Below are 24,887 nucleotides of genomic sequence, written 5' to 3'. Positions count from 1 at the left end.
CCATAAGAAGGCCATGTTCTATGAATTTGAAGGCATCAGCAGGTATAAGATGGTGTGGCAACGTAAGCTTTTGAACCTTAGTCCATTTTCCAAGGCGGATCATCTGTTCTGATTCACAGATGCGATATTTTTTATTACTTTGCACAACGACAAAGTTCATAATGCAGTAAATATCTCCCTCAATGAGCTGTGCACGCAAATCTGATGCGGTGTTCTTTTTAATGGTTGCTTGCATTGTCATTCCCTGAAAGATTTTAGAAACGATATTATTGGTCATGTTCTAGAGAAATCAATAATAACGAACATGTATGAGAATCTAGATTTTATTTAAGGAAATAGGTAAATGTTTACCTCCTCATCAATGAAGAGGTAATCATGGCTCAACAAAAGATCATTCGCTGTGGGGACTATGGTGTTCCAAACCCTACTGATACGAACCCTGATCCTCCAATCTTTATCATCCATTGTTAAATCTGACAAAAAATGGTACTTTTCATTGTCCATTTTTCTCCTGCAAAGTTAAAAAGTGTCATCAGTGATTGCATAATAAAGACGTGATTGAATGAAATAGCATAAGTAAATAAATGAGGAACTAACTATATCATAAATCATGAAAGATCTCAGAGTAGACAACATTTCTTGTCTCTCCTTCTGATGCATGATTATCCTTTCCAAGTAGGATTTTTAATCCCTCAAATGATGTCACCCTTGACAATGCAACGTACAATTGACCGTGTGAAAACACAGGTGCTGGCAAGTACAGACCCATATCCTTCAATGTCTGACCTTGGCTCTTATTGATAGTCATTGCATAGCATAATCTCACAGGAAACTGTCTCCTCTTTAGTGTAAAAGGCCATTTTCCATCAGAGGCAGACATAACTATTCGAGGGATGTAAACTCTGGAATTTTCATTGCTCCCTCCAATTATGGTTGCTTCAATAACTCGTCCACCGAGTCTATTTACCAAGAGCCTTGTTCCATTACACAGACCTGACGTTTGGTTTAAATTACGTAATAGCATAATTGGTGTGTTCACCCTCAACTTCAATTCATGATCTGGAAGACCATTGAATTTAATTGAGTTTAGAAATTCAGTTGGATAAAGAAGGTCGTCATCATGAATAGCTCCCGAAGAGCGGCATATTGAATCAAAGCTATAATAAACTATCTCTTTGGTTGGAACACGTGAGAGCAAGTGTTCATTTAATGCATCAACTGTATCATTAGTGGGCGTCACTATTGCTCGCTCCTTAAGATATTGGATATCAGAATATTTTTTTTCTAGGTCGCCATAAATTGCGTCGCTTATGCAATGAATATGATTATCTAGACTCTCCAAGAGGAGATGTCGTGGCAAATTAATCCACATCTCATCATCTCTAGAAGCCTTTGAATTGGAGCATTCAATTGTTCCATTACCAACACCTAATATCCAAGAAGAGAAGTCTTTCATGAGTTCTTGTATTGAAGGGTCGAGACCAGTCAATGAAAGCCTCATATTAATTGTCAAAAGATGAACGTCACAGTGTTTCCAAAGATAGGATCTAGTTATACATGCATTAACAGTGTCTGATCTTGTTCCTTTTGCAACAACTGGGAGTATTTGCCTAAAATCACCCCCCAATAAAATTGTTTTTCCTCCAAATAGTCGTTTGCTATCTCGGCCATCATTGTCACATAGGATATCTCTCATTGTTCTATCAAGTGCCTCAAAACAATACCTATGTACCATTGGTGCCTCATCCCACACAATCAAGGAAGATTCCTGAATCAGCTTGGCGAGCTGCGTACCTTTCTTTATATCACAGGTTGAATGTTCTGATATTTGAATAGGTATCTTAAATCTTGAATGAGCAGTTCTTCCCCCGGGTAGCAATAATGATGCAATACCAGATGATGCAACTGCCAATACTATTTTTGCCTCACTCCTGATTTTAGTAATTATTGTTTGGTAGAGGAAAGTTTTACCTGTGCCACCATGACCATAAACAAAGAATAACCGGCCTAAATTACCCTCAACAGACTCTATGACAGAATCATACACTTTTTTTTGATCACCATTCAAATGGTGTACCATATCTGAGTGGAGATTTGTAAGATCTCCATAGTTATAACTCATTTCTTCTCTTAGAAATCTATTATCAAAACCATGTGTAGAAGAAATGGTTGGGAGAGGCAATCTATGGTCTGATAGTGATGTGGAATTCGCATTAAACAGTGTCTCTAATTGAAGTAGAAGTTGATTTTTAATTGACAGTGTTGCGTTATCTAACGCCCCAAGATGGTCAAAGTTATTTGCTTTGTACACAAGGTCATCTGACAAAGATTGAATAAATTTTTCAAGCAAGATAGATGGATTAACAACCTCGCAAAACACAACTATTGTCATAAACAACTGCCTCAGCTGTGTAGCCGACGCCCAACACTCAGCCTCTCTTAATGCCTCTTCCCATTCTTTATCATCACCCAAAAAACCATGAGCAGCACATGCGTTTTTAAAACTGGGATAGAGTACATTATTAACAGTCCTAATATCTTCATAACTGCATGGCCCCTTTACAACATTCAATAGAATTCTAAGATAATATAGCTCACCCAAACTTGGATGCACATAAACTATTCTCCCAATAGACATCCCTCTTTTTCTTTTTGTCCACCTTCGCTTGTTTTGATTCCAAACCCACTGTGTAGGAAATAGAACATACGTCAATTCACGGGCATCGACACTGTTGGAATTTGTGATCATCCATTCAGTGAACATTGTCCTAGAAATACTGTCCTCATATCCAATTTGTTGCAAGTCCTGATCATTGCCTAGCAAAACTGAATTCATCCCTGGGAGATGAATTGCAAGACGCTCAACTGCTGGATACCTATAATGTATCTTAAACTCAAATAATCTCCAAACGGCCTCATATGCGCTGAGGTACCTACAGTCTAAATATAGCTTCACCTCATCAACTGGTGCAGATGTAGTTTCTTGACCATGAACAACAGCGATAGGTTGCAGACCACGTTCAATAACAGCCCTTGCCCTATCAGGACCCTTGTTTATATATTTAAAAAGATACTTTATCGACCGTGATCTATTGCACCACTCAACATTAATATGGGCCTGGTACTTAACAATAAGGTTTACATTATGAGGAACAACATGTCTGTTGTCTAAAGGGACATGGTTCTTTATGATACATGATTTATCATCTCTCCTTCTATAAACTGGAGCATTGTTCTCTCCAATAACAGTATTTGAAACAAATTCTTTAGGGTAGTGCTTAGAACACTTACCATTTATCATACATGGTGATCGATGATTATCCACACCACAAGGTCCATGCATCATAAATCTAGAAACTATCTCATAGGCAACTGGATAAATAATTTTATTTGGAATCTCAGCTGATATAATAAGTTCTATATCAAGCGCACTCGGATTCTGATGAGAGAGAGATAACCACACAAGAATGTGGACATGAGGCAACCCTCTTTTTTGGAACTCAACTGTGTGAACACACGCCATGGCATGACCAAAAATCTTTTTTTTCTTGATATCATCCATAAGCTCATTAACTTTCATCTTAAAAACACGGCTAACAATATCAGGTCTATCCTCTGGTCGCTGGCCAGGGATCAACTTCAATGCATCTATTATCTCAGGCCATTGGGCATTACAGGTGAATGTAATAAAAAGATTAGGATGACCATACACCTTACAAATTGCCATTGCATCATGATAATTCTGAATCATATACCTAGGACCAGCAGTGAAACTCGACGGCAAGATAACACGTTTACCCACATCATTTGTGTTTGTGTCACCCCTAAGCAATGCATCCTGTATCCCCTTGTACATTTCAACCCTCAATTGTTTTTGATTATCTACCACATACCGTAAACGGACCTCCTCAACTGAACAAAAAGCATCAACTATATATTGTTGGAGGAGACGGCCTCCCCTAAGCAACGTTGATCCTTCACCATGCCGATATTGCAACCTGAATGCATAATACTCTCTCATTGTTATACGCTCTCTTTTAGAATCCAAATGACAACGTGCAATATTCCGCTTAAGATCAATTCTATACCCATCCTCTCCAAATGGGAACAAAATGGGATATTGCATAGCCATGAAGCTAGGATGTAGCTCGCTAACACGCTGCAATCCACTAACCCTATGTTCAACTATAATGTCCCTACCACCATAATGCTGCCCAAAATCATCTAAAATCAGTGCAGCAAGTTCTGAGGAGCTAGGAAGGTTATATTGGATTCCATCCCGAATACGACTCTCAAGCAACCTCAAACGTAGGGGAATAACCTCATTAGCACTAAACCTATCCCTAATCATCCTAAAAGCCTTTGCAATTTCATTATATTCATCAAAAAATTTAACTAATTCAGAAACAATGAACTTATCTATGTGTCGAGCATCTGTAGAAGATCCAAATAAAGAGACTCGATTATCAATCTCATTATCGGTATCAAACACATATAGCTGAGCAAAAGACGGCCTTCTACCAGGCTCAGGGAGGAGGGAGCCTATCTTATGGTGGTTTTGCCCATTAATTCTATAAACATAAGTGCCTGATCCATTATTAATGCTAGCATCGACCCTAGCACCACTTGAAGTAAAAGCAAACATGGAATTGTATATTCGGATGTTCTCACGAAATGCCCTACAAAAACCAAGATGGCTATAATCCAAGAGATGGTTGAGAAAAGGAGGGGCTGATTTCAAAAAAGGAAGGACAACTTGACCACCACCACAACAAACAGTATATGTTGGATTGACCTTAGGAGCAGCCTTGACACGCTCCTCATACCAAAAAATAGCACCACAAAAATGACAACTATAAATCGGAGAACCAAGATCCAATGGTACAACTAAATTGTAATTATAGTCTGAGTGAGCAAAAGATGGCAGTAATGTAGAACCAAAATAGACAGAGCAGGAACCCATTGGCCTCCCATCTACAACATGTGCCATAGAAATTCCACTCTCGTTATTTTGGGGTTTTTTTTTTCTCTTCACATGGATCATGAGACGTTTTCTTTTAAGCCTTTTTAATTTGGAATCCAACAAACAGCCACCCGACATAACCAAAAAAACCAGCGCAAGATTCCACACAGGAAGCAACCAAGCAAGGTTAACCAACAATCAACGTAAATTAGATAACAATATAACACTGTGTAATCATTGATGCAACAACAACAGTAACAAAATGGCAAAACCCCCAAATAACATGTACATGAGGACACAGTGAAGGTCGAAGGAAACTAACCTCACTGACGGTCACAAAAACCCAAATGCAAAGCTCCCAAAAAACGCAAACAAAGACGAAACCCACACCTAAAAACATCCAATATCCATAAGCCGAAAGCATCTATTGTTAAATCAGTCAAACTGTAAATAGAAGATCGAAAACAAATAACAGACACGAAGGGCGAACCTGTAAGGAAACCAACAGAACCACGGGAACCAATCCAAATTCCACCACCACCAAAGACAATAGCTGCATCGAAGTAGGAAAAAATATAAGTACAAATGAAATACACCAAAATAATAAATAACATCAACAATGAATAGCAAGATAGAATCCACCAGGATGCAACCTTTTATTCCTCGGGGAACCAACTAACAAAATCACGGAAGAAACAATATGTAAAGACAAAAGTGAAGAAGATACGGAACGGTTGAAGATAAGAAAAATAAAGTAATCACTAAAAATGATGAAAGCAATGTAAGTATGAAGAGAAACAACAAACAACTGGAGGAAAAAAAATTAAAACATGGATATAAAAAAGCGTAAAAAAATATGAGATGCAACTTACATAAACACCATGACCAATAACCAAAGGCACGAAATCTATATACGGAAACAACCCGTCAAAGGAAAACCCCATCAAAACGGACATAAACACGGTGAAAAAAACCTCGATGAAAAAACAAAAATAAAGTAATAATAAGTATCAAGAGAAACAATAAAGGAACTGAAGGGAAAAAACACAATTAAAAGCTGGATATTTAAAAAGTACAAAAAATATGAGATGCAAGTATGCAACCTTCATAAACACCATCACCAATAACCAAAGGCATGAAATCTATATACGGAGACAACCCGACAAAGAAAACACCACATTAAAACAGACATATACATGGTAAAAAAACCTGGATGAAAAAAGGAAAGTAAGAGAAATCCACTAATAATCTAAAATCATGAAAGCAATGTAAGGAAGAATACCCTTCACAGTACTCTGCTCCAAAAAGAATGCCACACGGTACTCTATACTACAGAGACCACAAAACAATAAATAACCATCACAATCAAGGAGATGTCAATTCTGTATGGATAGGAGGATTTCCACAGTAGTTGTTACATAGACCCAAAAAATTTAATGGAAGAAGTAAAATTTATCAATATGAATCAGGTAGAATAGTTCTTGGACTCATTCACAAATTTTGATTCACAAAGACATATTTTTGGCGTGTGATGTATGCATCTTTTATATGTTAAATGGCTTCTTCTAACTTGCCTTGCTAAAAGAATGTGTGTCCCTCTGAACTTTATCAGAACAGATGTGTCCCACACCCAACAATGAAAATCGGCCAAAACAACATTCCAAATAATACCATGAAAAATAGTGGTGGGGGAAAGAAATCTAACACATTGAAGACAAAAAATACAACTGAGAATAAGACCAACAACACGGGAAAGAAAGACGATGGAAAAAGTTAACTGCGTGAGAAAGAAATTGAACAGATCAAAACACTTGGAATGCAACCCAAACAACGAAACCCAAAATCAATAAACAGAGGACTTACCAATAACAGGAAGAGTGAACGCCAAACAAATAAGAAACAAAGATGAACGAAGACCACAAAGAGGATCCCATAAATACACCATCGCGCAGAGAAGAAATACGGTCGAAAAACGTCAGCAGACAACCCAAAAGGCAGATAAACATAGAGGCACTGACAAACTGGTAGACACGCAACGATGACCCAGGATCGACCAAAATCAGAAGCAAAGGAAAACCCAGAGAGAGCTGAGCCACAGTAAAAAGGGAGGAAAATAATCATGGTGAAGGACAAAGTTCGAGCGAGAACGTGCTAAGGATGGACAAAATCAGAAGCAAAGGAAAACCCAGAGAGAGCTGAGCTACAGTAAAAAAGTGAGGAAAATAATCATGCTAAAGGACAAAGTTCAAGTGAGAACGTGGTAACAACAAAACAATTAACCCAACCAGGCGCTAAAGGACAAAGTTCGAGTGAGAATGTGCAAGGATGGACCAAAATCAGAAGCAAAGGAAAACCCAGAGAGAGCTGAGCCACAGTAAAAAGCGAGGGAAATAATCATGCTAAAGGACAAAGTTCAAGTGAGAACGTGGTAACAACAAAACAATTAACCCAGCCACGCGCGAGTAGACGGAACAAACAAACTCGCCACGAGGTGGCTCGAAAACCACGCACTTTTATATATAGATAGAAGTATGAAGCCGCCCAAGTCGCAAGTTAAGAATAAGAATTGTTTAAATTTACGTACTATGAATGCATTGTTAAGTACGAGCCTGATAATTCTATTGCTAGCATATGGTGAGCTAGCCATGTGTGTTATATGGGTGTTTTAATTGACTAATAATATATTTTAAGGTTTCGATGCAAAAGAGAGTATCCTATGCATTCAACCAAGGATTGACATTGTTTTTGTTGTGACTAATTTTCTTGTTTTTTAACATCTTCAAAAAGTTATATGATGCCGGCTCAGTGGTATTGGGACTAGTTCTATAAGAACCAACCATATATGCATATTTATGTTCAAGTTTGTGCCCAAATTTCTTCTCCAATTTGCCAAGAAATGGCTAAAGACTCTCTAAGGGGTAGTCGTACTGTTTTTATTTTCGCAATCATAATAATATTTCTAACATTTGATACTATAGCTGTCAGGCCAACAGGTCCCTACCATTTCCTTATACTTAGTTGGCAATGGCCGCAATCACGTCGCAATACTGGCGAAAGAGAATGTGAAAAGCCGGTTAGAAATAAATTCACAATACACAGTCTCGCGCGAGCGTATAAGGTCACACAAATACAACCACCACGTACAGAAATCTGGTTCGTACCTCCTTATAGTGAAGTTAATGAATGTACAACTATTGTACCAGCGAACCCATATACTATTACGGTAAGTAGATTATTCTCATATCAATTGCATTAATTGTTAGTTTTGTAGAAATCTCTTCATTCTTAGTTTTGGCTGACAACTTCCTGATTTCTCTTGTTGATGTCGGTATAAATAGAGTGATCTATTTGCTACAATATTCGATGATATGAATACATATTGGCCAGATGTTACACATAGCCATTTCTCTGGTAAGAGTGAAGACTTTTGGCGGATTCAATCTGAGAGACATGGAATGTGTTTTGACACTCCTCTCTTTTTATTTTTTGGTAACATTGCATCTAGCGAGAAATCATGACAACATCCTTAATCTATTGAACGAAGGTAAAGGTAATTTTATATGCTTGTGGGATATTATTATAATTACTTTCTACAAAACTTAATACTTTATTACAACATTGTAATTGTAAAAGAGTCCTTTGCAACCTGATTGAATAATTTCTTCAGAGAATTATTTTCATTATTAATTTTTAGAATATTTATATTCTATGAAATAGCTGAAATCGTTCCCGGCAATGAATATGTTCTACGAGACATTATAGTTGGTATAAACAATAGACTGCGAAGAGTGGCTACCATTTGTTGCATCGAAGACTCGGATAGACGTCCACAATTAAATGAGGTTTGGCTATGATTCAATAAGAAGTTGGAAATGGAATCTTGTGCATATCAAACATTTAATTGTCCTGATGACAAGCAAGAAAAGATATGGTTCCATTCTCCTTATCCAGCAGACGAGTGAATACCAGCCATTTTTCTTTTCTTTTCTGTTCTTGTAATGCTTTTGTAAGGAGAACAAATAAAGACCATACTCGATACCTGTCTGTCTGTCTGACTTTGATGTTGTTGTAGTACCCAAGTAATATGTTCAAGTGTGTACTATGCATGAATGTTAGGTAAGAGGGCGTGATATGTTCAAACTTGGTGTAAGACGAGTTCAAATGACGAATTGTAAAAAATAATCCAATGATAGATGACATCGTAAACACACATTGGCAACTACTATTAAGCATCGCGCGGGATTATGACTATTTGAATCAGTTGAGCTCTCAATCTAAAATTAACATTCCTAACATCCAAATGGAAATACAGTTTGGCAGTCCCATAACAAGAAAAGTATTATCAACCTCTATACATTTTCTGGAACAATTCCATCCGAATACACTCAACTGCTAATATATCAGAACCTTCATCTTCGGTTAAGAAATTTAAGGAAAAAAACCAGGCCTCGCCCTTCTTCCTTTATCCATGCACTTGCTGCAATCACACATTTCCATATCAGAAATTTTTTTGTAAATCATCATAGCTAAACTCCAATGTTAGAGTTGAACTGTTTTTGATCTTCAAAATAGATGACTGGAAACAAAGTGCAAAACACATATCAGCTGACTTAAGGAATGTCACTGCAATTTAAGACCAGATGGAACTTTGACTATCATGATTTAAGACGCGAATGAGAGAATTATCAGTCACTCCTGTATCTTTTCGCCAACCCAGTTAAGATAAACACTCGGACCTTTCAGGCAAACCAATCACAATCAGCACAAAATTGCCTATTCTATACTGTCCTTTCAGAATAGTGCCAGAATGTGTATGGCACCCCAATAGAGAACTCTTGGAAGACATGTTTTGGGAACAGTATGTTCCTTACTTATGAAATCGACAAAAGGAAAAGGTGAGCTCGTGGAAGGCACCCAATGGCTACCTCCAAACTACTCAGAAAGAAATAAGACTAACATTGCAGCCTGAAGCATTTCTACTCCAAATGAAATGTTAAAAAGGATATGGGCATAAGTAAGAGATTTAGTCCAGGAATCTAACATTGCCTTCTCTGCTTCTAACATATTTAAATTGAGAAATTCATATCTAGAAGCTTAATAGTGATTATGGCATGAAATCAAACAAAGAAGTAAAAGTTAAGGAAGAATAGTTAAGAGATATCACAAACCTAGAGTATTCGTCCTAAAAAAAAAAGCGCCTGGAACTTTGCCTGGAAAACAAAACAGCAGTAAAAAATAAGGCTTAGATTCAATATTCTCACATAGATAGATAAATTCGACTAACTTGCAGCTTGTTCAATACAACCTCCACATACATATTCAAGCATATTTTGTGTGCAGTAGACACAATTTATGAGCAATTAATTTGAAGCACAAAGAGGTATTCATGTTTTTTTTTTCTTTTTTGATTGGCAAGGTATTCATGAATTTTTCAAGATAAAAATAAGAACAAAAATTGGAAAGCATTCATCCACATGCATTTTTTTTGCATAAATAAGTTGCCACTCACGGTATATAGAAGGCTCACTACATGTCTGTGAAGCTTGAGTAGCTTGCATCACCTTTGAAACCTATCACAAAAGAGTGTAATAACAATCAGCTAGTCAGAGGACACGAAAAACCCAAAAGCATGGTATTTTTCTAACCTAATTAACACATCATTGTGCTCAGGAAAAAAAAAGCCTCACTCATACAAAATAGATTTACAATGTCAGGCAGGTGAACCATGGAACCTAGATTTATAAGAAAACAAACCATGAAATTAAATATCTGGCATACTTAGTGGTATTTCTCCCAGGGAAGTATAGATTGAGTCATCATCAGCAAGAGTCACCTGAAAAAAAAAAACAAAAAAAAGAAGTCAATTCAATCGTCTCGTACATGCATTATGTCACTTTTTAAATTAGAAGCCCATGTAAAGAAATTGATCGCATGAATTCTAGGTTTTCACATATTCACCATTTTCAGTGGTACCTCGCCATTATGAAGAGTCATCTCATTCTGCAATGGGTTGATGTCCTCTGGTATTGAAGCACAGTTTTGAAAAGCGTTCAAGTATTCAGATAGTAAAAGCCCATCATAATTATCATCAACATCAGGAATATTGCTAGCATTTTCGGCATTGTTGGAAAAGCCCTCCAAGCCAGGAAACACAGGCTCCATCCTGTATCATCGAAAAGACTATGATCAAAATTACATCTACAATTTAAGTAACAACTGCAAAATGCACAGAAAGTAGCCAAAGCATTGGGCATCACAAAACCATTGCTAAAAGGAGTAAATCATGCAAGAAACTTGTTTACTAAAGGAATAATCTGTATTACACTATGGACTATTGAAGTAAGTGCAAAGCATACTGATAAGAGAAACATACTTTCTTTGTAACCTATCAAAAGCCTTGTCGTCAGGCATCAAATCAATCTCTAAGTCAATTACTTCAATCTCCTTGCCATCACTTGTTCGCAAACAGTAATCGCTGCATAAATTGGAATTACTTATGGATAAATCAACACCAATAGGTGCCGCTTCTTTTTTGGCTTCAGGAATGGAGGGGTACATAAGCATTGGATCACTGTGATGGCTCTCATTCATATCAGACACTTCCATGAGATTAAGATCGCAGGTCTTAAATGAACTTGGCAAGAGCTGTTTCTCCTGTGCATACTCAACAGATGCTTCACTTTCTGGAAACTGAGAACCATTCAACATGCTTGATTCAGGATTAGTTAGGTTGGCGTTCTCCTTAGGCAAAGGTCCCTCTTCTTGTGAATACACTTTGTTATTGCTCAAACTGGAAGGCTGGAAATACTCATCAGACTTGTCAATCACAGATGAAAGCCATTCTTTTGGTTTCTTGCTTCCCTCCCTGTTATCACTGTCTTCGTTAGCTCGCTTCTCACTTCTCTCTCCATTCATGATGCCAGACCTTTCAAGTCCTGACATTACCTCGCCTGCTACTCCGTAGTCTTCATGCATAAATCCTCTATCAGGGAAAGATGGGGACCTTGTACATTTGCCCAGCTCAACAGAATATGATGGACTTAAGTCTCCAACATCCTCAACAGAATGAACAGACCGCCGTTTAGAAGTTTCCAAGTCAGGGCCTTCAGTATGATTATGTTTATCTGATTGTACAGTAACGGGTGAGATGTCCAGGGAGTTATCATTAACCAAAACTTGAGATCCTACTAGGGTCCCACTGTCAGAATTGTTCTCCTCTTTATCAGGAACATGATCAACCTTTGAATTCCTACTATGTGTCAAGGAAGATCGTCTTTTTTTTGGCATTTTAGCAAATTTGCACAGTGCCAATAAATCAGTGTCATTCTTGCTTGAGGAAGCAGCCTTTGGAGGACACTGCTGAATGGGTGAGTCTACCCGTGCAACCTGTTTCTCACTTCCATTATGGCTAGCAGCATCCTTCGTCTCATCAGCCACCACACTTGCATTTGTCACTTCTCCAACAACATTGGAGGTTGGCCAATCATTCTCATGTAGAATATCTTTAAGAACATTTGAAGTAGTCAACTTGGACTCCATTTCTTCCGAACTATTATGCTTCTCCTGTCCAGATTCGGCATTACCAATTTCCTCAACCTTGGGCAAAGAATCCACTGAGCTGCACCCAGGAAAACTATTACCAACATCCTTAGTACCTTGCTGCTCTTCTTGATGCCTCTCGGAAATATTATCATCATCACCCCCCTCTACAACAAACTCCCCCCTATCCCTACCAGACCATGACCTACTCCACCCACAGTCTCGAGACAAATCAGACCCAAACCCATGATAAACCCCCCTTCTCTTCCTTCCTTTGACATAATTCCTGGTCTCAAATTCATCAGGGTGTCTTATCCTGCCAGAACCTACATCAGAACCAGTACTGCCCAATCGTGCAAGGGCTGATGTCCTGCTCTCCAAATTATCACCCTCCTGAGACCTAAACTCCTTTAAACCACCATTCTGCCATTTAGCAGAGAGTGCGCTGGGAGGCAGCAGACCTTGAGAGACCATATACTCAGCTGCAAGCCTGCCCGCCTCCATAAAAATGTCACCTTTCTGGGGAGGATGTGGTGGCGGTGGCGGTCGCTGTTGCTGTTGCTGTTGGTAAGATTTTTGGTGGGCCTGGCCAAAACCACCACGGTTGAAGCTCCTGTAGTCGGAATTGTAAAAGCCATGACCTCCAAGAGAACCACCATCTAACCCCATCCCAACTGAACCTGACCTGTAACCATTTCCAGGACTCCTATGCCTTGCATGCATATTGAATATATGTATATACAACCCTAGAATCTAGATGATAAGGTACATGGCATGCCTCAGAAGGAATAAATCAATCAACATGTGAAGATGACAGTCGTTGTAATCAAATAGGGGCTACTCTTTTCGTTACTTTTACTTAATTTCTTCTTGATACCGTCAAATTTGGATGAAAATCAGAAATTTGATGATAGGTCTCCAGAAAGATTTGAATTTTGTAGTCTCTCAGATCCACCGCCGCCCATGCTGCATCATCATAACCACTAGCCCCGGAAATGAAACCTTTTTCAATCAAAAACGGCGAAAAGCAAAGTGCTTTTGTTCAAATTTCTCAACAATTCAAAAGCTTTGGTGCTTGAAAGGTAAAACCAAGCTATGAAATCAATGAAAATCAAAGCAACAAAGATGGAGTGTTAAAGAGTCCAAATCATGGTCATGGGATAGCGGAACAGTTGAACTAACCGTGAAAAGCTCAAATCTTGGGCAATCAGATTCTCGACCAACCCACGATTCACCTATCCAATCTGTGAATATGCGTAAGCAATCTCCTGTTCTTAATTCTTATGCAGTTATGCTAATACAGATACTGATACAAATACAAAGCTTTTCGTATCCTACTTACTGTATACCTACCCTAAACTCTTCTCCTTCTCATTTCTTACCCTTTCTCAGTCCCGCTACACGACAAAATCGCTTGAAAATTCTCTCCACTCACAGCTTTAAAAATCAAAACCCGTGAAAAATGCTTAATTTTCTTTTCTTTCTATAAGACTAATAACAAATGATTAAAACGACTTGGCAGAATTTTTTCCCTTTCTAATACGTGACTATACAATATTGTCTTTTAGAGATTTGATATGTGCCTAAACTCACACATAAATTTCTCATACAAGTTTTTTTTTTTTGTTAGTACCAATTGTCTGTTTTTATTTTAGTGGCCAAAATTCACTTAAGCCCACTAATATCCTAAATTGAGCCCAAACCTGATTAAGACCCATCAATTGACTAGGGTCATCAGCTCACTAACATGGGCTCAAGCCCAATATTATTATTTACGGGTGTTGTATTTTTATTATTTATCATTTTCCATCATTTATATGTACATCAGCCTAACTCAGTTTTATTGTCCACCAACAACTATCACCTTTTTTTAAAAAAAATTATGGCACAAAGTTCAAACAAGACTAGGAAGGAAAACATCATTGAAGCGAAGCACCATCCAAGTATCATTGAAGCACAAAACAATCTTTCTTAAACCCATTGAATATTGAAACAAAACCCCAAATGTTGGTCTACCATAGGAGAAAATATTCGTATAAACTTTCGAGTATGAATCAAGAAAGTGGTAATTGAGTAATTAGGGAATAAAATATATGACCATTAATTGTTAAAACAAAAGTAAGTGCTTCTAATTGCTCTCTTAGACTAATTAATAAGGGACCTGCTAACACTGTTACCAAACTATACATATGGTCATCCCGTATATAAAATACAGCACCCGTAATAATATTGGGCTCAATATTATTATTTGCGGGTGCTGTATTTTATAGTTTGACAATTAATGCTATATCCTTGTTTTTTGTCTATAAATGTGGGGGTCTCTCTCTATATATATGTTAAAAGTGTTTTGATCCAAAAGTAGCATTTGATTCCAAGGCCATGGGAGAAAGTGATGAAGAAGGGCAAACACCACTTTTGCATACCCATCCAGGAGAGCAGTCAACTCTCAAGAGAAGTGGTTAGTACTATATATATCGGATGCTTCTTCAAAATATGATCTTTTCCCTTTTGTCAATTACTTTGTGTTTTTGTTTGTGGCTTTTTGATTCGTTGAATTTCTACCCACATGACAAAAGAAGTATTTTGAGTTTGCAATATATATGTTTGATTTAATGTTTGGCCGGAAATATTTGTGTTATAAAGGAGCAGTGCAAATATAATCACAGGAGTGATAGGGTCAGGAGTGTTATCTCTGGCTTGGAGTATGGCTCAGCTAGGATGGATTGCTGGTCCTTTAGCCATGTTGTCCTTTAGCCATGTTGTTCTTTGCAGGAGTTACCCTCATTTCTACATTTCTTCTCTCTGACTGCTATAGATCTCCTGATCCTGAATATGGACCATACAGGAATCGTTCCTACCTTGAAGCTGTGCATATGAATTTGGGTAAGAAAACAACATATATGGTTTACATATTAATGAAGGTGGGTGCTCATGAGTCATTCTATTCAATCAGCATCTAAAATTTAAGTCACAAATTATATTGATGTGAAAGGTTCTTGCCAAAGAATGGTTATGTTAATATATATGTACAAGTAGAAGGTTACTTGAAACATATGTGCAAACAATTTAACCAATATCTCTAAGCAGTTCAAACAACCAAATTGTAGTGAAATAACAGATGAAGATTGTATTTCCCTAAAAGAATTTCATCTTTACTGTTTTTTTTCCGGTTATTCTTCAGTTCAGTTAGAGAACAATTTCTATAGTTTGACAGAAGATGCTTATCATGTACTCAGGGAAAAAGAATGCTTGGGTGTCTGGCCTTTTTCTACAAATGGGATTGTATGGCACAGGGATTGCTTATACTGTCACTTCTGGTATTAGTATGAGGTATTTGTGTTTCCCAGCTTCTCATATTGGTTATAAATGAAAATTCAACAAATTATCATTTGGCATTAAATTTTATTCTCTTTGATGCAGAGCCATTCAGCAATCAAACTGTCACCACAGAGAAGGGCACAAGGCTGCATGTGAATATGGAGATACATATTATATGCTATTTTTTGGAATTGTTCAACTTATGCTGTCACAAACATCCGGATTTCCATAACATACAGTGGCTATCAATTGGTGCATCAATCATGTCATTCGCCTATTCTTTCATTGGTTTGGCACTTGGGTTTGGAAAACAGCTGGTAGCAATTCAGTATCATCATCGCTGTTATTAGTATGAGAGTTGTCTTTCTCTTTTACTGCAGAGAATGGATATGTTAAGGGTAGCATTGAAGGAGTGCCAGCTTCTTCTACAGATGAGAAAGTATGGTTAATATCTCAAGCACTTGGAGGTATCGCATTTGCCTATCCATATACCTTCATTCTGCTTGAGATACAGGTGTGGTGTTCTTGATTTGTTTTTTTTTTTAAAAAGAAAGAATCTTAGGTAACACAAGAAGCATTTAAGACGCTCATTCATTGTGGAACTCTTGCACATTGCAAATAAGGACACTTTGAAGGCACCTCCACATGAGAATGAGACCGTGAAGAAAAAGCCTCATTGATTGCTATTGTTGTTACTACTTTTTTCAATGTCTGCTGCGGAGGCTTTGGATATGCAGCCTATGGGGATGCAGCGACAGGAAACCTTCTGACGGGGTTCGGGTTCTATAAACCTTATTGGCTCATTGACTTTGCGAATGCCTGCATTGTGCTTCACCTTGTTGGAGGATATCAGGTTATCTTCTTAATTTTCTACCCCCAAAGATCGATATACAGCAAACATAAATTGATTTTGACTCAAAACCTGTTTTCTTTTTTTCATTCTGAAGGTCTATAGCCAGACATTATTTGCAACTGTTGAAAAATGGTTAGCTGAGAGGTTCCCCAATAGTAGGTTTGTCAATGATTATTGCACCTTGAAGCTCCCATTGTTGCCGGGCATTGAATTGAACCTTCTCAGACTGTGTTTCCGGAGTGTTTATGTCATTTCAACAACAGCCATTGCTATGATCCTCCCTTACTTCAACCAGATTATTGGGGTGTTGGGAGGGTTAGGCTTTTGGCCAATGTCAATATACTTTCCGGTGGAGATGTATTTTAAGCAGAGGAAAATTGAAGCTTGGACTGCAAAGTGGATCATGCTCCGGAGTTTTAGCTTTGTTTGCTTGCTTGTGACTGGTTTTGCTTTGATTGGGTCTCTTGAAGGCCTAATAACTGCAAAACTAAGCTAAAAGAAAAGAAGGGCAGTTTGTCGTTGACCGTACAATCTTAAAAATCTGTTATATAATTATTTGATTGTCTTAAAAGTTTTTTGTATTATTTGCTTATTTGGATGGATATTAGAAGATTTGAAATTCTTTCTTTACTATAATAAAAACCAAAAAAAATAAAATATATATATATAACGAAGTAAAATAGACACAATGTCTACAAGGAGAATGACATCATACAGGTTACCATAAAAAATGAGACCATACAAGTTTATCCTTTGGACATTTGATATGGATCTAAACTCGGTTATTATAATACTTATAGGGTTGAATCAATTGAATAAAGATTTTTGTATAATATTTATCAGGATTATACAGGGCTTCAGCTTCAGCATTAGCATTGTAATGATGAGCTACCACTAAAATAAACTTGAATGTCTTCCATATTAGCAGGAAGAAGACATTCTCTGCTGACTCGGAAACAAAGAATTGAGGCCAAGTGATCTAATTAAGAAGGGTTTACTTTAGTTTCCTAGGATGATATATGATTATGTTTAGGAACCCCACGTGCAACCAACCTTCCAACTTTTGGGGCTCCATGGACACCATCTTATGAACTGGTTTTGTGTGATCAATGCAGAAAAACCACCCAACAATATAGCAGTCAACAAGAGAGATGTAGAGAGAGAAGAAGAAGAAGAGTTGACTGGGCGTCTTGTGGGTGAGCTACCGGCCACCATCTCACACGCTCAATAGCGTTGAATTCTTTATTCAAGTCATGCTCCTTTCATGTCAAATTTCTTTTGCCTTCCCCCATATAAACAACCCCATGCATTTCCATATAACAATCAAGACTCTTCACCAAATTAAGAAAACCACCCACCCCCCTTAAAAGTAAATGTTTTCGTTTTTGCTTTCTTTTTAATTACCAAAGCTAATAACTAGGGAGAAAGTGAGGCAGTAGAGAATTCTCTTTCACTGGGTTCTGTTATTAAATTCTTCTTACTGTGTTCTGTTATTATAGTTTTTCATTTCCTCCATTAAGCTGTAAGAATAGTTTTATCTTCTTATCCGTGGTATCTGCATTTCTTAAGCAGAGGGAGATAGGAATTTACAAAAATGGGGCGAATACCGTGCTGTGAGAAGGACACTGTCAAGAGAGGGCAATGGACGCCTGAGGAAGACAACAAACTCTCTTCTTATATTGCTCAACATGGTACCCGAAACTGGCGACTCATCCCCAAGAATGCAGGTTTGTGTTCTTGTTTAGGCTTTTTCGGAAGTAGTATAATGAAAAATTGAAACTAAATCTTGTTTCTTTCTCATTTACCTTACCTCAAAGGCCTCCAGAGATGCGGGAAGAGTTGCAGGCTGAGGTGGACGAATTACCTCTGTCCTGATCTGAAGCATGGGCAATTCTCAGATGCAGAAGAGCAAACCATAGTCAAGCTTCACTCTGTTGTTGGAAACAGGTATAAACCAATCCCAATCCATCTCATGGCTTCAATTGTTTTCTGAGACTTGATAAAAGTTTCCTAAACGGGTGTGCAGATGGTCGCTGATTGCCGCTCAGCTACCAGGCCGCACAGACAATGATGTGAAAAATCACTGGAATACCAAGCTGAAAAAGAAGCTTTCAGGGATGGGTATAGATCCTGTCACCCACAAGCCCCTCTCCCACCTCATGGCTGAGATTGCCACCACTCTAGCCCCACCGCAGGTAGCCCATCTTGCAGAAGCAGCCCTCGGTTTCTTCAAAGATGAAATGCTTCATCTCCTAACTAAGAAGCGGATCGATTTTCAGCTCCTACAGTCTAATCCAATACCAGGAGACACAACAGCCCCTTGTACCACAGCTAAACCTGGGGGAAGGGACGATACTATTGAGAAAATCAAGTTTGGTTTATCCAGGGTCATACTGGAACCAGAAATGCTACTCTCAAAGAAGCCTTGGGACACTAATGGTGTCACATCTGAAAATTTTGCAGGGCCCTGCAGCGCTTTCCCAGGAACCATTACTGGATACCAATGTAGTCCATCTTTCGGCAATGAAGGAGCTGGATCCTCATGGAACCAGAGTATGTGCACCGTAAGCACATGCACAGCAGGGGATCAACAGGGCAGATTGCATGGGAAGCTTGAGGATGAAAATGGAGAGGAGTCTAGGGGTGGAAAAGATATTAGGAATGGGTCCAGCATATTTAATACAGATTGTGTCTTATGGGACTTACCATCTGATGATCTTATGGACCCCATAGTCTAAGAAAAGATTACAAAAACTATGCAACAGAGGAAAGAGATCAATCATACTTCATGGGCGAGAATAATATGGGTTCCGTTAACATCCTGATATCCCAACAGTACAAAAGCCACATATCAATATACAGAACAGACATGTATGTACAAAGTTTGGCAAATCAGCTTTCAACTAAAGCTCAAGCTTACGCACAGACATCAAATGGATCCCAGTTGCCATCCCAAAAAACAAAACACTTGGCATCCAACAATATGCTCAGTTTCATATTTGGTATTACAAAGATCCCTGTTAGAGGTCACTTCTTCACCTTATTTGGAATTCACTGTACATTTGCCAACCCACGTTCCATCATCCATCAAAAATCCGTATCTGCCACACTGGAATAGTTGTTATATAAGCGGCAAAATAAGGCAGGTATCACTGCCTAGGGGGAGCGAGCACCACGTTTGCATTCTTTTACTTCAAGGTTATAGGGCTACCTCGGCTGAAAAGATAGAGCAGAGAAAAGCAACAAGATATAAGAATTTATAGTTTCAAGTTTACAATGCCAACAAAGTGCAACAGATATCCAGAGTTTTTATCCATCCAATTAAAGAGAACGAAGTACTCAGCTCTTTAATACGAAAAGCATAAAATCAAGGTCCACATGGCAACTTAACGAATGCAATTCCTAGAAACCAGTACCCTTTTTTAAAATTGACCTATACCATTCAAGTACATTAAATCAGACAGTGTTAGCAGAAGATACTTGAAACTTCTGCAGCAAAACATTTTTTGGCTGATAAAAAGAAAGTTCAAAAGGTATTGTGAATTTAATATTTACATCAGTATACAAACTAATTGCATAGTTCAATTAAAATATAAAAAATTAAACATTGCTACATGTATAATTGGAACGAACAATGTGAAATAGAGAAATCTCCTCATATAAAGAGACCTAAAATGATTACCAATTGCCATGTATATAATCAATACTTCACAATTACAAAAATTTACGTTGGCACTTGGAAGGGGAAGATTTCTTCACCTTTTCTGACCGAAGTGGTAGGATTTTTATTTATTTATTTTTTTTTGTTTGAGGTGGGTTGGGGGAGGCATAAGGAGATATTATTTGGCTGTCACTATAGGAGGTTTCAAATTTTGGCCCTAATCCTGAAGATAGTTAAATTTCCAGGTCAGAAGAATAGATCCTTAAATGGATGGATGATGATAAAATTATTAACCATGATGACATCGACCTGAAGATAGATACCTTCATTCATGACATTGACCTGTTCTTGCCTTCTCCTTCATTATATTTTTCCATTTGTCTTTGAGATCAGACTGTGTACGAGTTGAATGAAAAACATGACCACCAAATACCAAAATTTTCCTCCAAGGGAGATTTTTGTTCACTAAGGTTGAATACTTCAGCACACCTTCCTGCAACAACAAATTCACCAAGCCATTCAGACATGGAAGGTATAACTCAGAATTTATGGTATATGAAAACATGAATACAGCATTAAGACAAATGCTACTAGACTCACAATCACATAAATACATTCCAACAGACTATCTTAGAACATGAAATCTAGACATTGACGTACTAATGCATAAGATGAAAACTAGTAGAAAAGCAACACATGCATAAAATCTATTCCTTTGAGTTAGCAGTATAAGTTTCTTCAACATGGTACTTAGATCAGACCAAACATCAATTCTTCAAGATTTCTAAGTGAAAATGTATTTTTGTTTGTACAGTCAGACATCCAGACACAGAGACAGTAATTATCATTTCAAGGCAAAGTAAGAAAGAAGACATGACCCAAATGCTGCTCTCATGTTGACGATGGCAAGAGAAATGTTATTTTCAAGCATGAAATACAGCAATAGCTTTAAACTGGTTTAAGTTGTCCTTGATATAATCTTAACAATTGGACTCATGCTAGGAGCTACGCATGGACTCTCAGAGTACCTGGTAAATTTTGATAGGATTATGTAGTTAATGGCAATGTTGAATAAGTGGAATAAACTACTCATAAAAATCTAAACTGTTTCAACATAAATGAGAACATCATGCTTGAAGATATCTTTTTGAGTGGTGCAACAATTTTACAGGGTGATATTGCAATAGCCAAGCGTAAAATGTACACTAGGATGGGCTTAAAGAGGTTTTGCACAGTTCCATATAAGTAAGTCATTACAACCGGAATCCCTTGTACTTGTATTCCATATATTTAAGTCATTACAACCGGAATGCAGTCCAAATCACAAAATCTCAATCTTCAGAAGTTATAAACTATTGACTATCATAGACTGAAGACGGAAAGAAGACCAAGTCCACTAATTTATACCTTTAGCATGTTTTCCTCTTCAGCTGTCCAGAATAATTTCTTGGGCTTTTGAATCCAAAATGTCACCAAATCCCTGCAGTCCAATAAAATGAATTTATAGTGATACATGAAAATGACTGCATGCAACAAAATGAAGCCAACCTTTAGAAAGAACTCAGAAGGAAGTTATTTCTTTGAATAATACAAAATATCTCACACTGGTTTAGAAGGTTCTGAGGCTTTCCCTGTCCTTTTGGGAGAAATTTCTTTATTCTTTTGGTTCCCAGCATCTTTCTCTGAAGTCCTTTGTGGCTGAGAAGATGATTTTTTTGATAAATCAACCTTAAACCCTGTCTTCATTGGTTTGGCACGTGTCCTACGTACCAAAGGTGCCACAGTATCTGAATTGGATGCTTCAGACAACTCACTGTCATGTGCAGGTGCCTCAGTTCCTGCCACTTCTGGATGTGCATGTTCTTCTTCTTCTTCTTCCATTCTGCCTTGGTTCCCTTTGCATTTTTCGGACATAAATGTTCCTTCAGTTGATGCACTGAGTGGAACGCAGACAGCTTTCTCTTCATTAACACAGTGACTATCATCATTGCGTTGCAAAGCCTCTTCTTCTCTCCTATTTCCATGAACAACATTTACAAATTCAGGGCTTTCTAATGTCTTTACCTCATTTGGTGTTTCTTTTCTTCGAGAATCCTTTGGTGGGTCAATGCTATTGACTTTCTCCCTGTGACCACCAACAGGAGCTAGTGTGTCAGACTGATGCTCAACCACATTCCTATCTTGATCATTGCTAGCTAATATCACATCATCCCTCCCAATCTCCGGGCCTGCGCCAGCTTCAACAGAAATTTCATCAACATCCATCCCATTACCCTCATCATTTGGCTTCTGCTGATCACTATTAACACCTTCAAAATCGGACAAAGCTTTCTTTGTCAATATAAGCTTCTTTCTCAAATCCAGGGCCCTGGTCACTTCATGTTTGTACAAACAATAGGGGCAGAGGAAATTTCCCTTATCATTAAATCTAGGTTTGGACGGTAAGCACTTCTGATGAATTGCTACAGGGCAGTCACTAACACTACAAACCAGCATCTTACCCCCCTTATCACAACTTATGCAGGGTACTCTCCCCATGCGATCTATATACGTCTCAATATCATCTTCATGTTCATTTTCTTCACTATAATCACCCTGTGTATAGGAAGCAACCATCATGCATAATAAGTCATCTAATACTAATGGCTGAAGCAACATTATGAGCAATCTTACACAAACAACACTACAACAGTAAGTCCTCTCCAATTTTCATCCTGTCCATTGTCACAGTTCTGTGAACATCACGCATTATGAGTTATAATCGTAACTTTTAAGCGATGTCAAATAGTTCAACAAATTCACAGTATTTTCTATATTGAACCCCGAAATTCAAGAAAACAAACAGAAAGAGATGGCAGAGTTCTTACATGAAGAGGCGATTTGGAAGAGCGAGCCCTATTCTCGATGGATCTGGTTCTCATTCTGTGCGACTGCCCAGTACGAAACTCTCTCATCTCTACGACTGCCGATAAAAAAAGTAAAAACGTAAAAACAATAACGGGGTCCACGATGATCCAATGGGCCCGTTCCTCTGGACTATGCTTGGGCTAGCTTTGGGCCCATAAAGGAATAAAAGGTAGCCGTTGAAGGGGAAATTAAAATAATTGAAGAAATGGGAAATCTGACCGTTGAACCCGCAATGTAACCGTTAGAGTCTCAGGCCCTTTCCAACAATTTAAATATCGGATAATCCTTCGTGAAGGGTTACCAAAGAAACGATCAAAGCGAAGCTAAATCAAAAATCATAACTGTCAATTTTCCACCGCTCTTTCTTCATTTCAACGATCCTTTGTGTTTCTGCTCATCAATGGCGGATATGAAGGATTCTCATGTCGTTGAAATCCCAGTAGACGAAGAGCATCAACAGAAGAAGCTAGTTTGTGTCATGGACACAATCTCAGCAATCCAACACCACCCATTAATGGAGATCTCTCAAAGCCCGGGCCATCTCTTGCTTCTTAAGCTATGGCAAAGGGAGGAAGATCTCTTTGGACGCGTCGTTGCGGCTAAAGAGTCCAGGATGGACTCAATCAGAAGAGAATTGTTTCAACTGTGTTGTTTCTTCTTCGTCTTTCATGGGTTCTTCTTCACCATCTTGTTTACCTCGCCAAAGGAGGAGGAACACCACACTTGCAAGAAGTGGTGGATCCCTTGTGTTCTGTCCTTGTCAACTTCACTTGTGTTTGTGTTCTTGGTTCAGGTCAAGCTTTGCAGGTACTGGAGAGTATGGAAGCAATTGCAGAGGGAGAGGAGCGACAGCCGAGCACTCACAAGGTGTATTCAGGAGCTGAGAATGAAAGGGTCAAGCTTTGATTTGTCAAAGGAACCACAGACTGGGAAGAGAATGAAGAGTTCTAGTGTGGAGATCAAATGGAAGCCTCTTACTTGGCTTTCACAGAATCTGATATCCATTTGTCTTGTTTGCTTTGCAGGTCTGGTGCTTCCTGCTACCAAATTCATTCTCTGCTCCTTTTGATGATTCTGGAGATGGCTTTCCTGTTATTTGATCAAATGCAGCCTCGGTGGCTCCTGAAGACCCCGCACTTCCAGGAAAACAAGTTCAACAGACTTCATAATGCTATTTGGATCCACAAACTAAAGTTATGCCAGAAGATTCGAGTACTACTCATCTGAACGTCTGCAATATCTGGGAGGCTCCTTGTGCTTCAATATAACCAAGCTCTAGACTTAATTGAAGGGCATTCACTATACAACTATCTATATATGCTGGAGACTGGAGAGGAAGAGCAGGAAGGGAAGAGAGCTAAGGAAAGCTGCACCACCGAAGCAGTGATTTGTTTTGTAGCCAAGGCCATTCCAACATTGCTCCTTGAACTGCTATCCTGAGACTGGTCCGAACTGGGCAACACCACTCGTGAGCTGGTTCATTTGAATCGAGTAATCATCTTTCTATTTTACATGTCCAGCACAGAGTCTCTCCAACTGATTCGTCTGTTCACAGTGTTGTGAAAATAATTGGATCTTTCATGTTTTTTCATTATAATATGGATCGTGCATTCTTTTTATGCACACCTTTAGGCCAAGTTCTTTTA

The 24,887-nt window shown here is 38.3% G+C and overlaps 5 protein-coding genes and 1 pseudogene across 13 annotated transcripts; 3 read left to right on the top strand and 3 right to left on the bottom strand.

Moving 5' to 3' along the window:
• Positions 1–601: 601 nt before the first annotated feature.
• LOC119989243 lies at positions 602–7,610 on the bottom strand. Its single transcript, XM_038834643.1, has 10 exons — positions 7,412–7,610; positions 7,244–7,327; positions 7,095–7,163; positions 6,827–7,050; positions 6,173–6,292; positions 6,040–6,066; positions 5,836–5,937; positions 5,582–5,771; positions 5,454–5,516; positions 602–4,974 (listed from the first exon to the last, which is right to left on the bottom strand). The coding sequence occupies exons 1-10, from the start codon at positions 7,608–7,610 to the stop codon at positions 602–604; spliced, it is 5,451 nt and encodes a 1,816-aa protein (XP_038690571.1).
• A 1,547-nt stretch (positions 7,611–9,157) lies between these two features.
• On the bottom strand, positions 9,158–13,960 carry LOC119989244 (uncharacterized protein At4g26450-like). Of its 8 annotated transcripts, XR_005465767.1 has the most exons (7): positions 13,685–13,960; positions 11,337–13,504; positions 10,922–11,126; positions 10,742–10,796; positions 10,473–10,533; positions 10,132–10,173; positions 9,158–9,440 (listed from the first exon to the last, which is right to left on the bottom strand). XR_005465767.1 is itself a non-coding variant. In XM_038834644.1 (5 exons), exons 1-4 carry the CDS (start codon positions 13,223–13,225, stop codon positions 10,490–10,492), a joined length of 2,193 nt encoding a protein of 730 aa, XP_038690572.1. In that variant the 5' UTR covers positions 13,226–13,960; the 3' UTR covers positions 9,158–9,440; positions 10,473–10,489. The 8 variants fall into 8 exon arrangements, 2 of the variants coding, with proteins under 2 accessions (XP_038690572.1, XP_038690573.1); XR_005465769.1 differs by having other exon boundaries at positions 10,718–10,796; positions 11,337–13,960; XR_005465766.1 differs by having other exon boundaries at positions 11,337–13,960.
• Positions 13,961–14,881: 921 nt separating this feature from the next.
• On the top strand, positions 14,882–17,169 carry LOC119989236 (annotated as a pseudogene).
• A 932-nt stretch (positions 17,170–18,101) lies between these two features.
• On the top strand, positions 18,102–19,435 carry LOC119987979 (transcription factor MYB80-like). Its single transcript, XM_038832895.1, has 3 exons — positions 18,102–18,400; positions 18,491–18,620; positions 18,700–19,435. The coding sequence occupies exons 1-3, from the start codon at positions 18,268–18,270 to the stop codon at positions 19,409–19,411; spliced, it is 975 nt and encodes a 324-aa protein (XP_038688823.1). The 5' UTR covers positions 18,102–18,267; the 3' UTR covers positions 19,412–19,435.
• Positions 19,436–19,468: 33 nt separating this feature from the next.
• On the bottom strand, positions 19,469–23,295 carry LOC119987978. 2 transcript variants are annotated; one of them, XM_038832894.1, is made up of 5 exons: positions 23,202–23,295; positions 21,938–22,929; positions 21,742–21,814; positions 20,658–20,827; positions 19,469–19,889 (listed from the first exon to the last, which is right to left on the bottom strand). In XM_038832894.1, exons 1-4 carry the CDS (start codon positions 23,286–23,288, stop codon positions 20,660–20,662), a joined length of 1,320 nt encoding a protein of 439 aa, XP_038688822.1. In that variant the 5' UTR covers positions 23,289–23,295; the 3' UTR covers positions 19,469–19,889; positions 20,658–20,659. The 2 variants fall into 2 exon arrangements, 1 of the variants encoding a protein (XP_038688822.1); XR_005465516.1 differs by lacking the exons at positions 19,469–19,889; positions 20,658–20,827 and having other exon boundaries at positions 21,758–21,814; positions 21,883–22,929.
• A 233-nt stretch (positions 23,296–23,528) lies between these two features.
• On the top strand, positions 23,529–24,878 carry LOC119988089. Its single transcript, XM_038832999.1, has one exon. The coding sequence runs from the start codon at positions 23,642–23,644 to the stop codon at positions 24,308–24,310; it is 669 nt and encodes a 222-aa protein (XP_038688927.1). The 5' UTR covers positions 23,529–23,641; the 3' UTR covers positions 24,311–24,878.
• Positions 24,879–24,887: the final 9 nt, after the last annotated feature.

This window comes from Tripterygium wilfordii, chromosome 21, assembly GCF_013401445.1.
Source record: "Tripterygium wilfordii isolate XIE 37 chromosome 21, ASM1340144v1, whole genome shotgun sequence".
In the NCBI taxonomy this organism is placed as follows: Eukaryota; Viridiplantae; Streptophyta; class Magnoliopsida; order Celastrales; family Celastraceae; genus Tripterygium; species Tripterygium wilfordii.
The sequence above is the reverse complement of the archived record's forward strand: the minus strand, read 5'-3'. Positions and strand labels throughout refer to the sequence as shown.

Bases quoted from the DNA above. Each gene is read 5' to 3' on its own strand.
- LOC119987978 (XM_038832894.1), bottom strand. From the start codon at position 23,288: ATGAGAGAGTTTCGTACTGGGCAGTCGCACAGAATGAGAACCAGATCC. The intron at 21,815-21,937 runs GTGAGATATTTT...ATTGGACTGCAG, and splicing joins TCAGAACCTTCTAAACCAGT to GGATTTGGTGACATTTTGGA. The intron at 20,828-21,741 runs GTATAAATTAGT...TTGTTGTTGCAG, and splicing joins AAGAGGAAAACATGCTAAAG to GAAGGTGTGCTGAAGTATTC.
- LOC119988089 (XM_038832999.1), top strand. From the start codon at position 23,642: ATGGCGGATATGAAGGATTCTCATGTCGTTGAAATCCCAGTAGACGAA.
- LOC119989243 (XM_038834643.1), bottom strand. From the start codon at position 7,610: ATGGCTAGCTCACCATATGCTAGCAATAGAATTATCAGGCTCGTACTT. The intron at 7,164-7,243 runs GTTAATTGTTTT...TTTTTACTGTAG, and splicing joins GTCCTTTAGCGCCTGGTTGG to CTCAGCTCTCTCTGGGTTTT. The intron at 7,051-7,094 runs GTCCTTCACCAT...ACTGTGGCTCAG, and splicing joins CACGTTCTCGCTCGAACTTT to CTCTCTCTGGGTTTTCCTTT.
- LOC119989244 (XM_038834644.1), bottom strand. From the start codon at position 13,225: ATGCATGCAAGGCATAGGAGTCCTGGAAATGGTTACAGGTCAGGTTCA. The intron at 10,797-10,921 runs GTGAATATGTGA...TTTTTTTTTCAG, and splicing joins GCGAGGTACCACTGAAAATG to GTGACTCTTGCTGATGATGA. The intron at 10,534-10,741 runs GTATGCCAGATA...CTTTTGTGATAG, and splicing joins CCTGGGAGAAATACCACTAA to GTTTCAAAGGTGATGCAAGC.
- LOC119987979 (XM_038832895.1), top strand. From the start codon at position 18,268: ATGGGGCGAATACCGTGCTGTGAGAAGGACACTGTCAAGAGAGGGCAA. The intron at 18,401-18,490 runs GTTTGTGTTCTT...CTTACCTCAAAG, and splicing joins ACTCATCCCCAAGAATGCAG to GCCTCCAGAGATGCGGGAAG. The intron at 18,621-18,699 runs GTATAAACCAAT...ACGGGTGTGCAG, and splicing joins CACTCTGTTGTTGGAAACAG to ATGGTCGCTGATTGCCGCTC.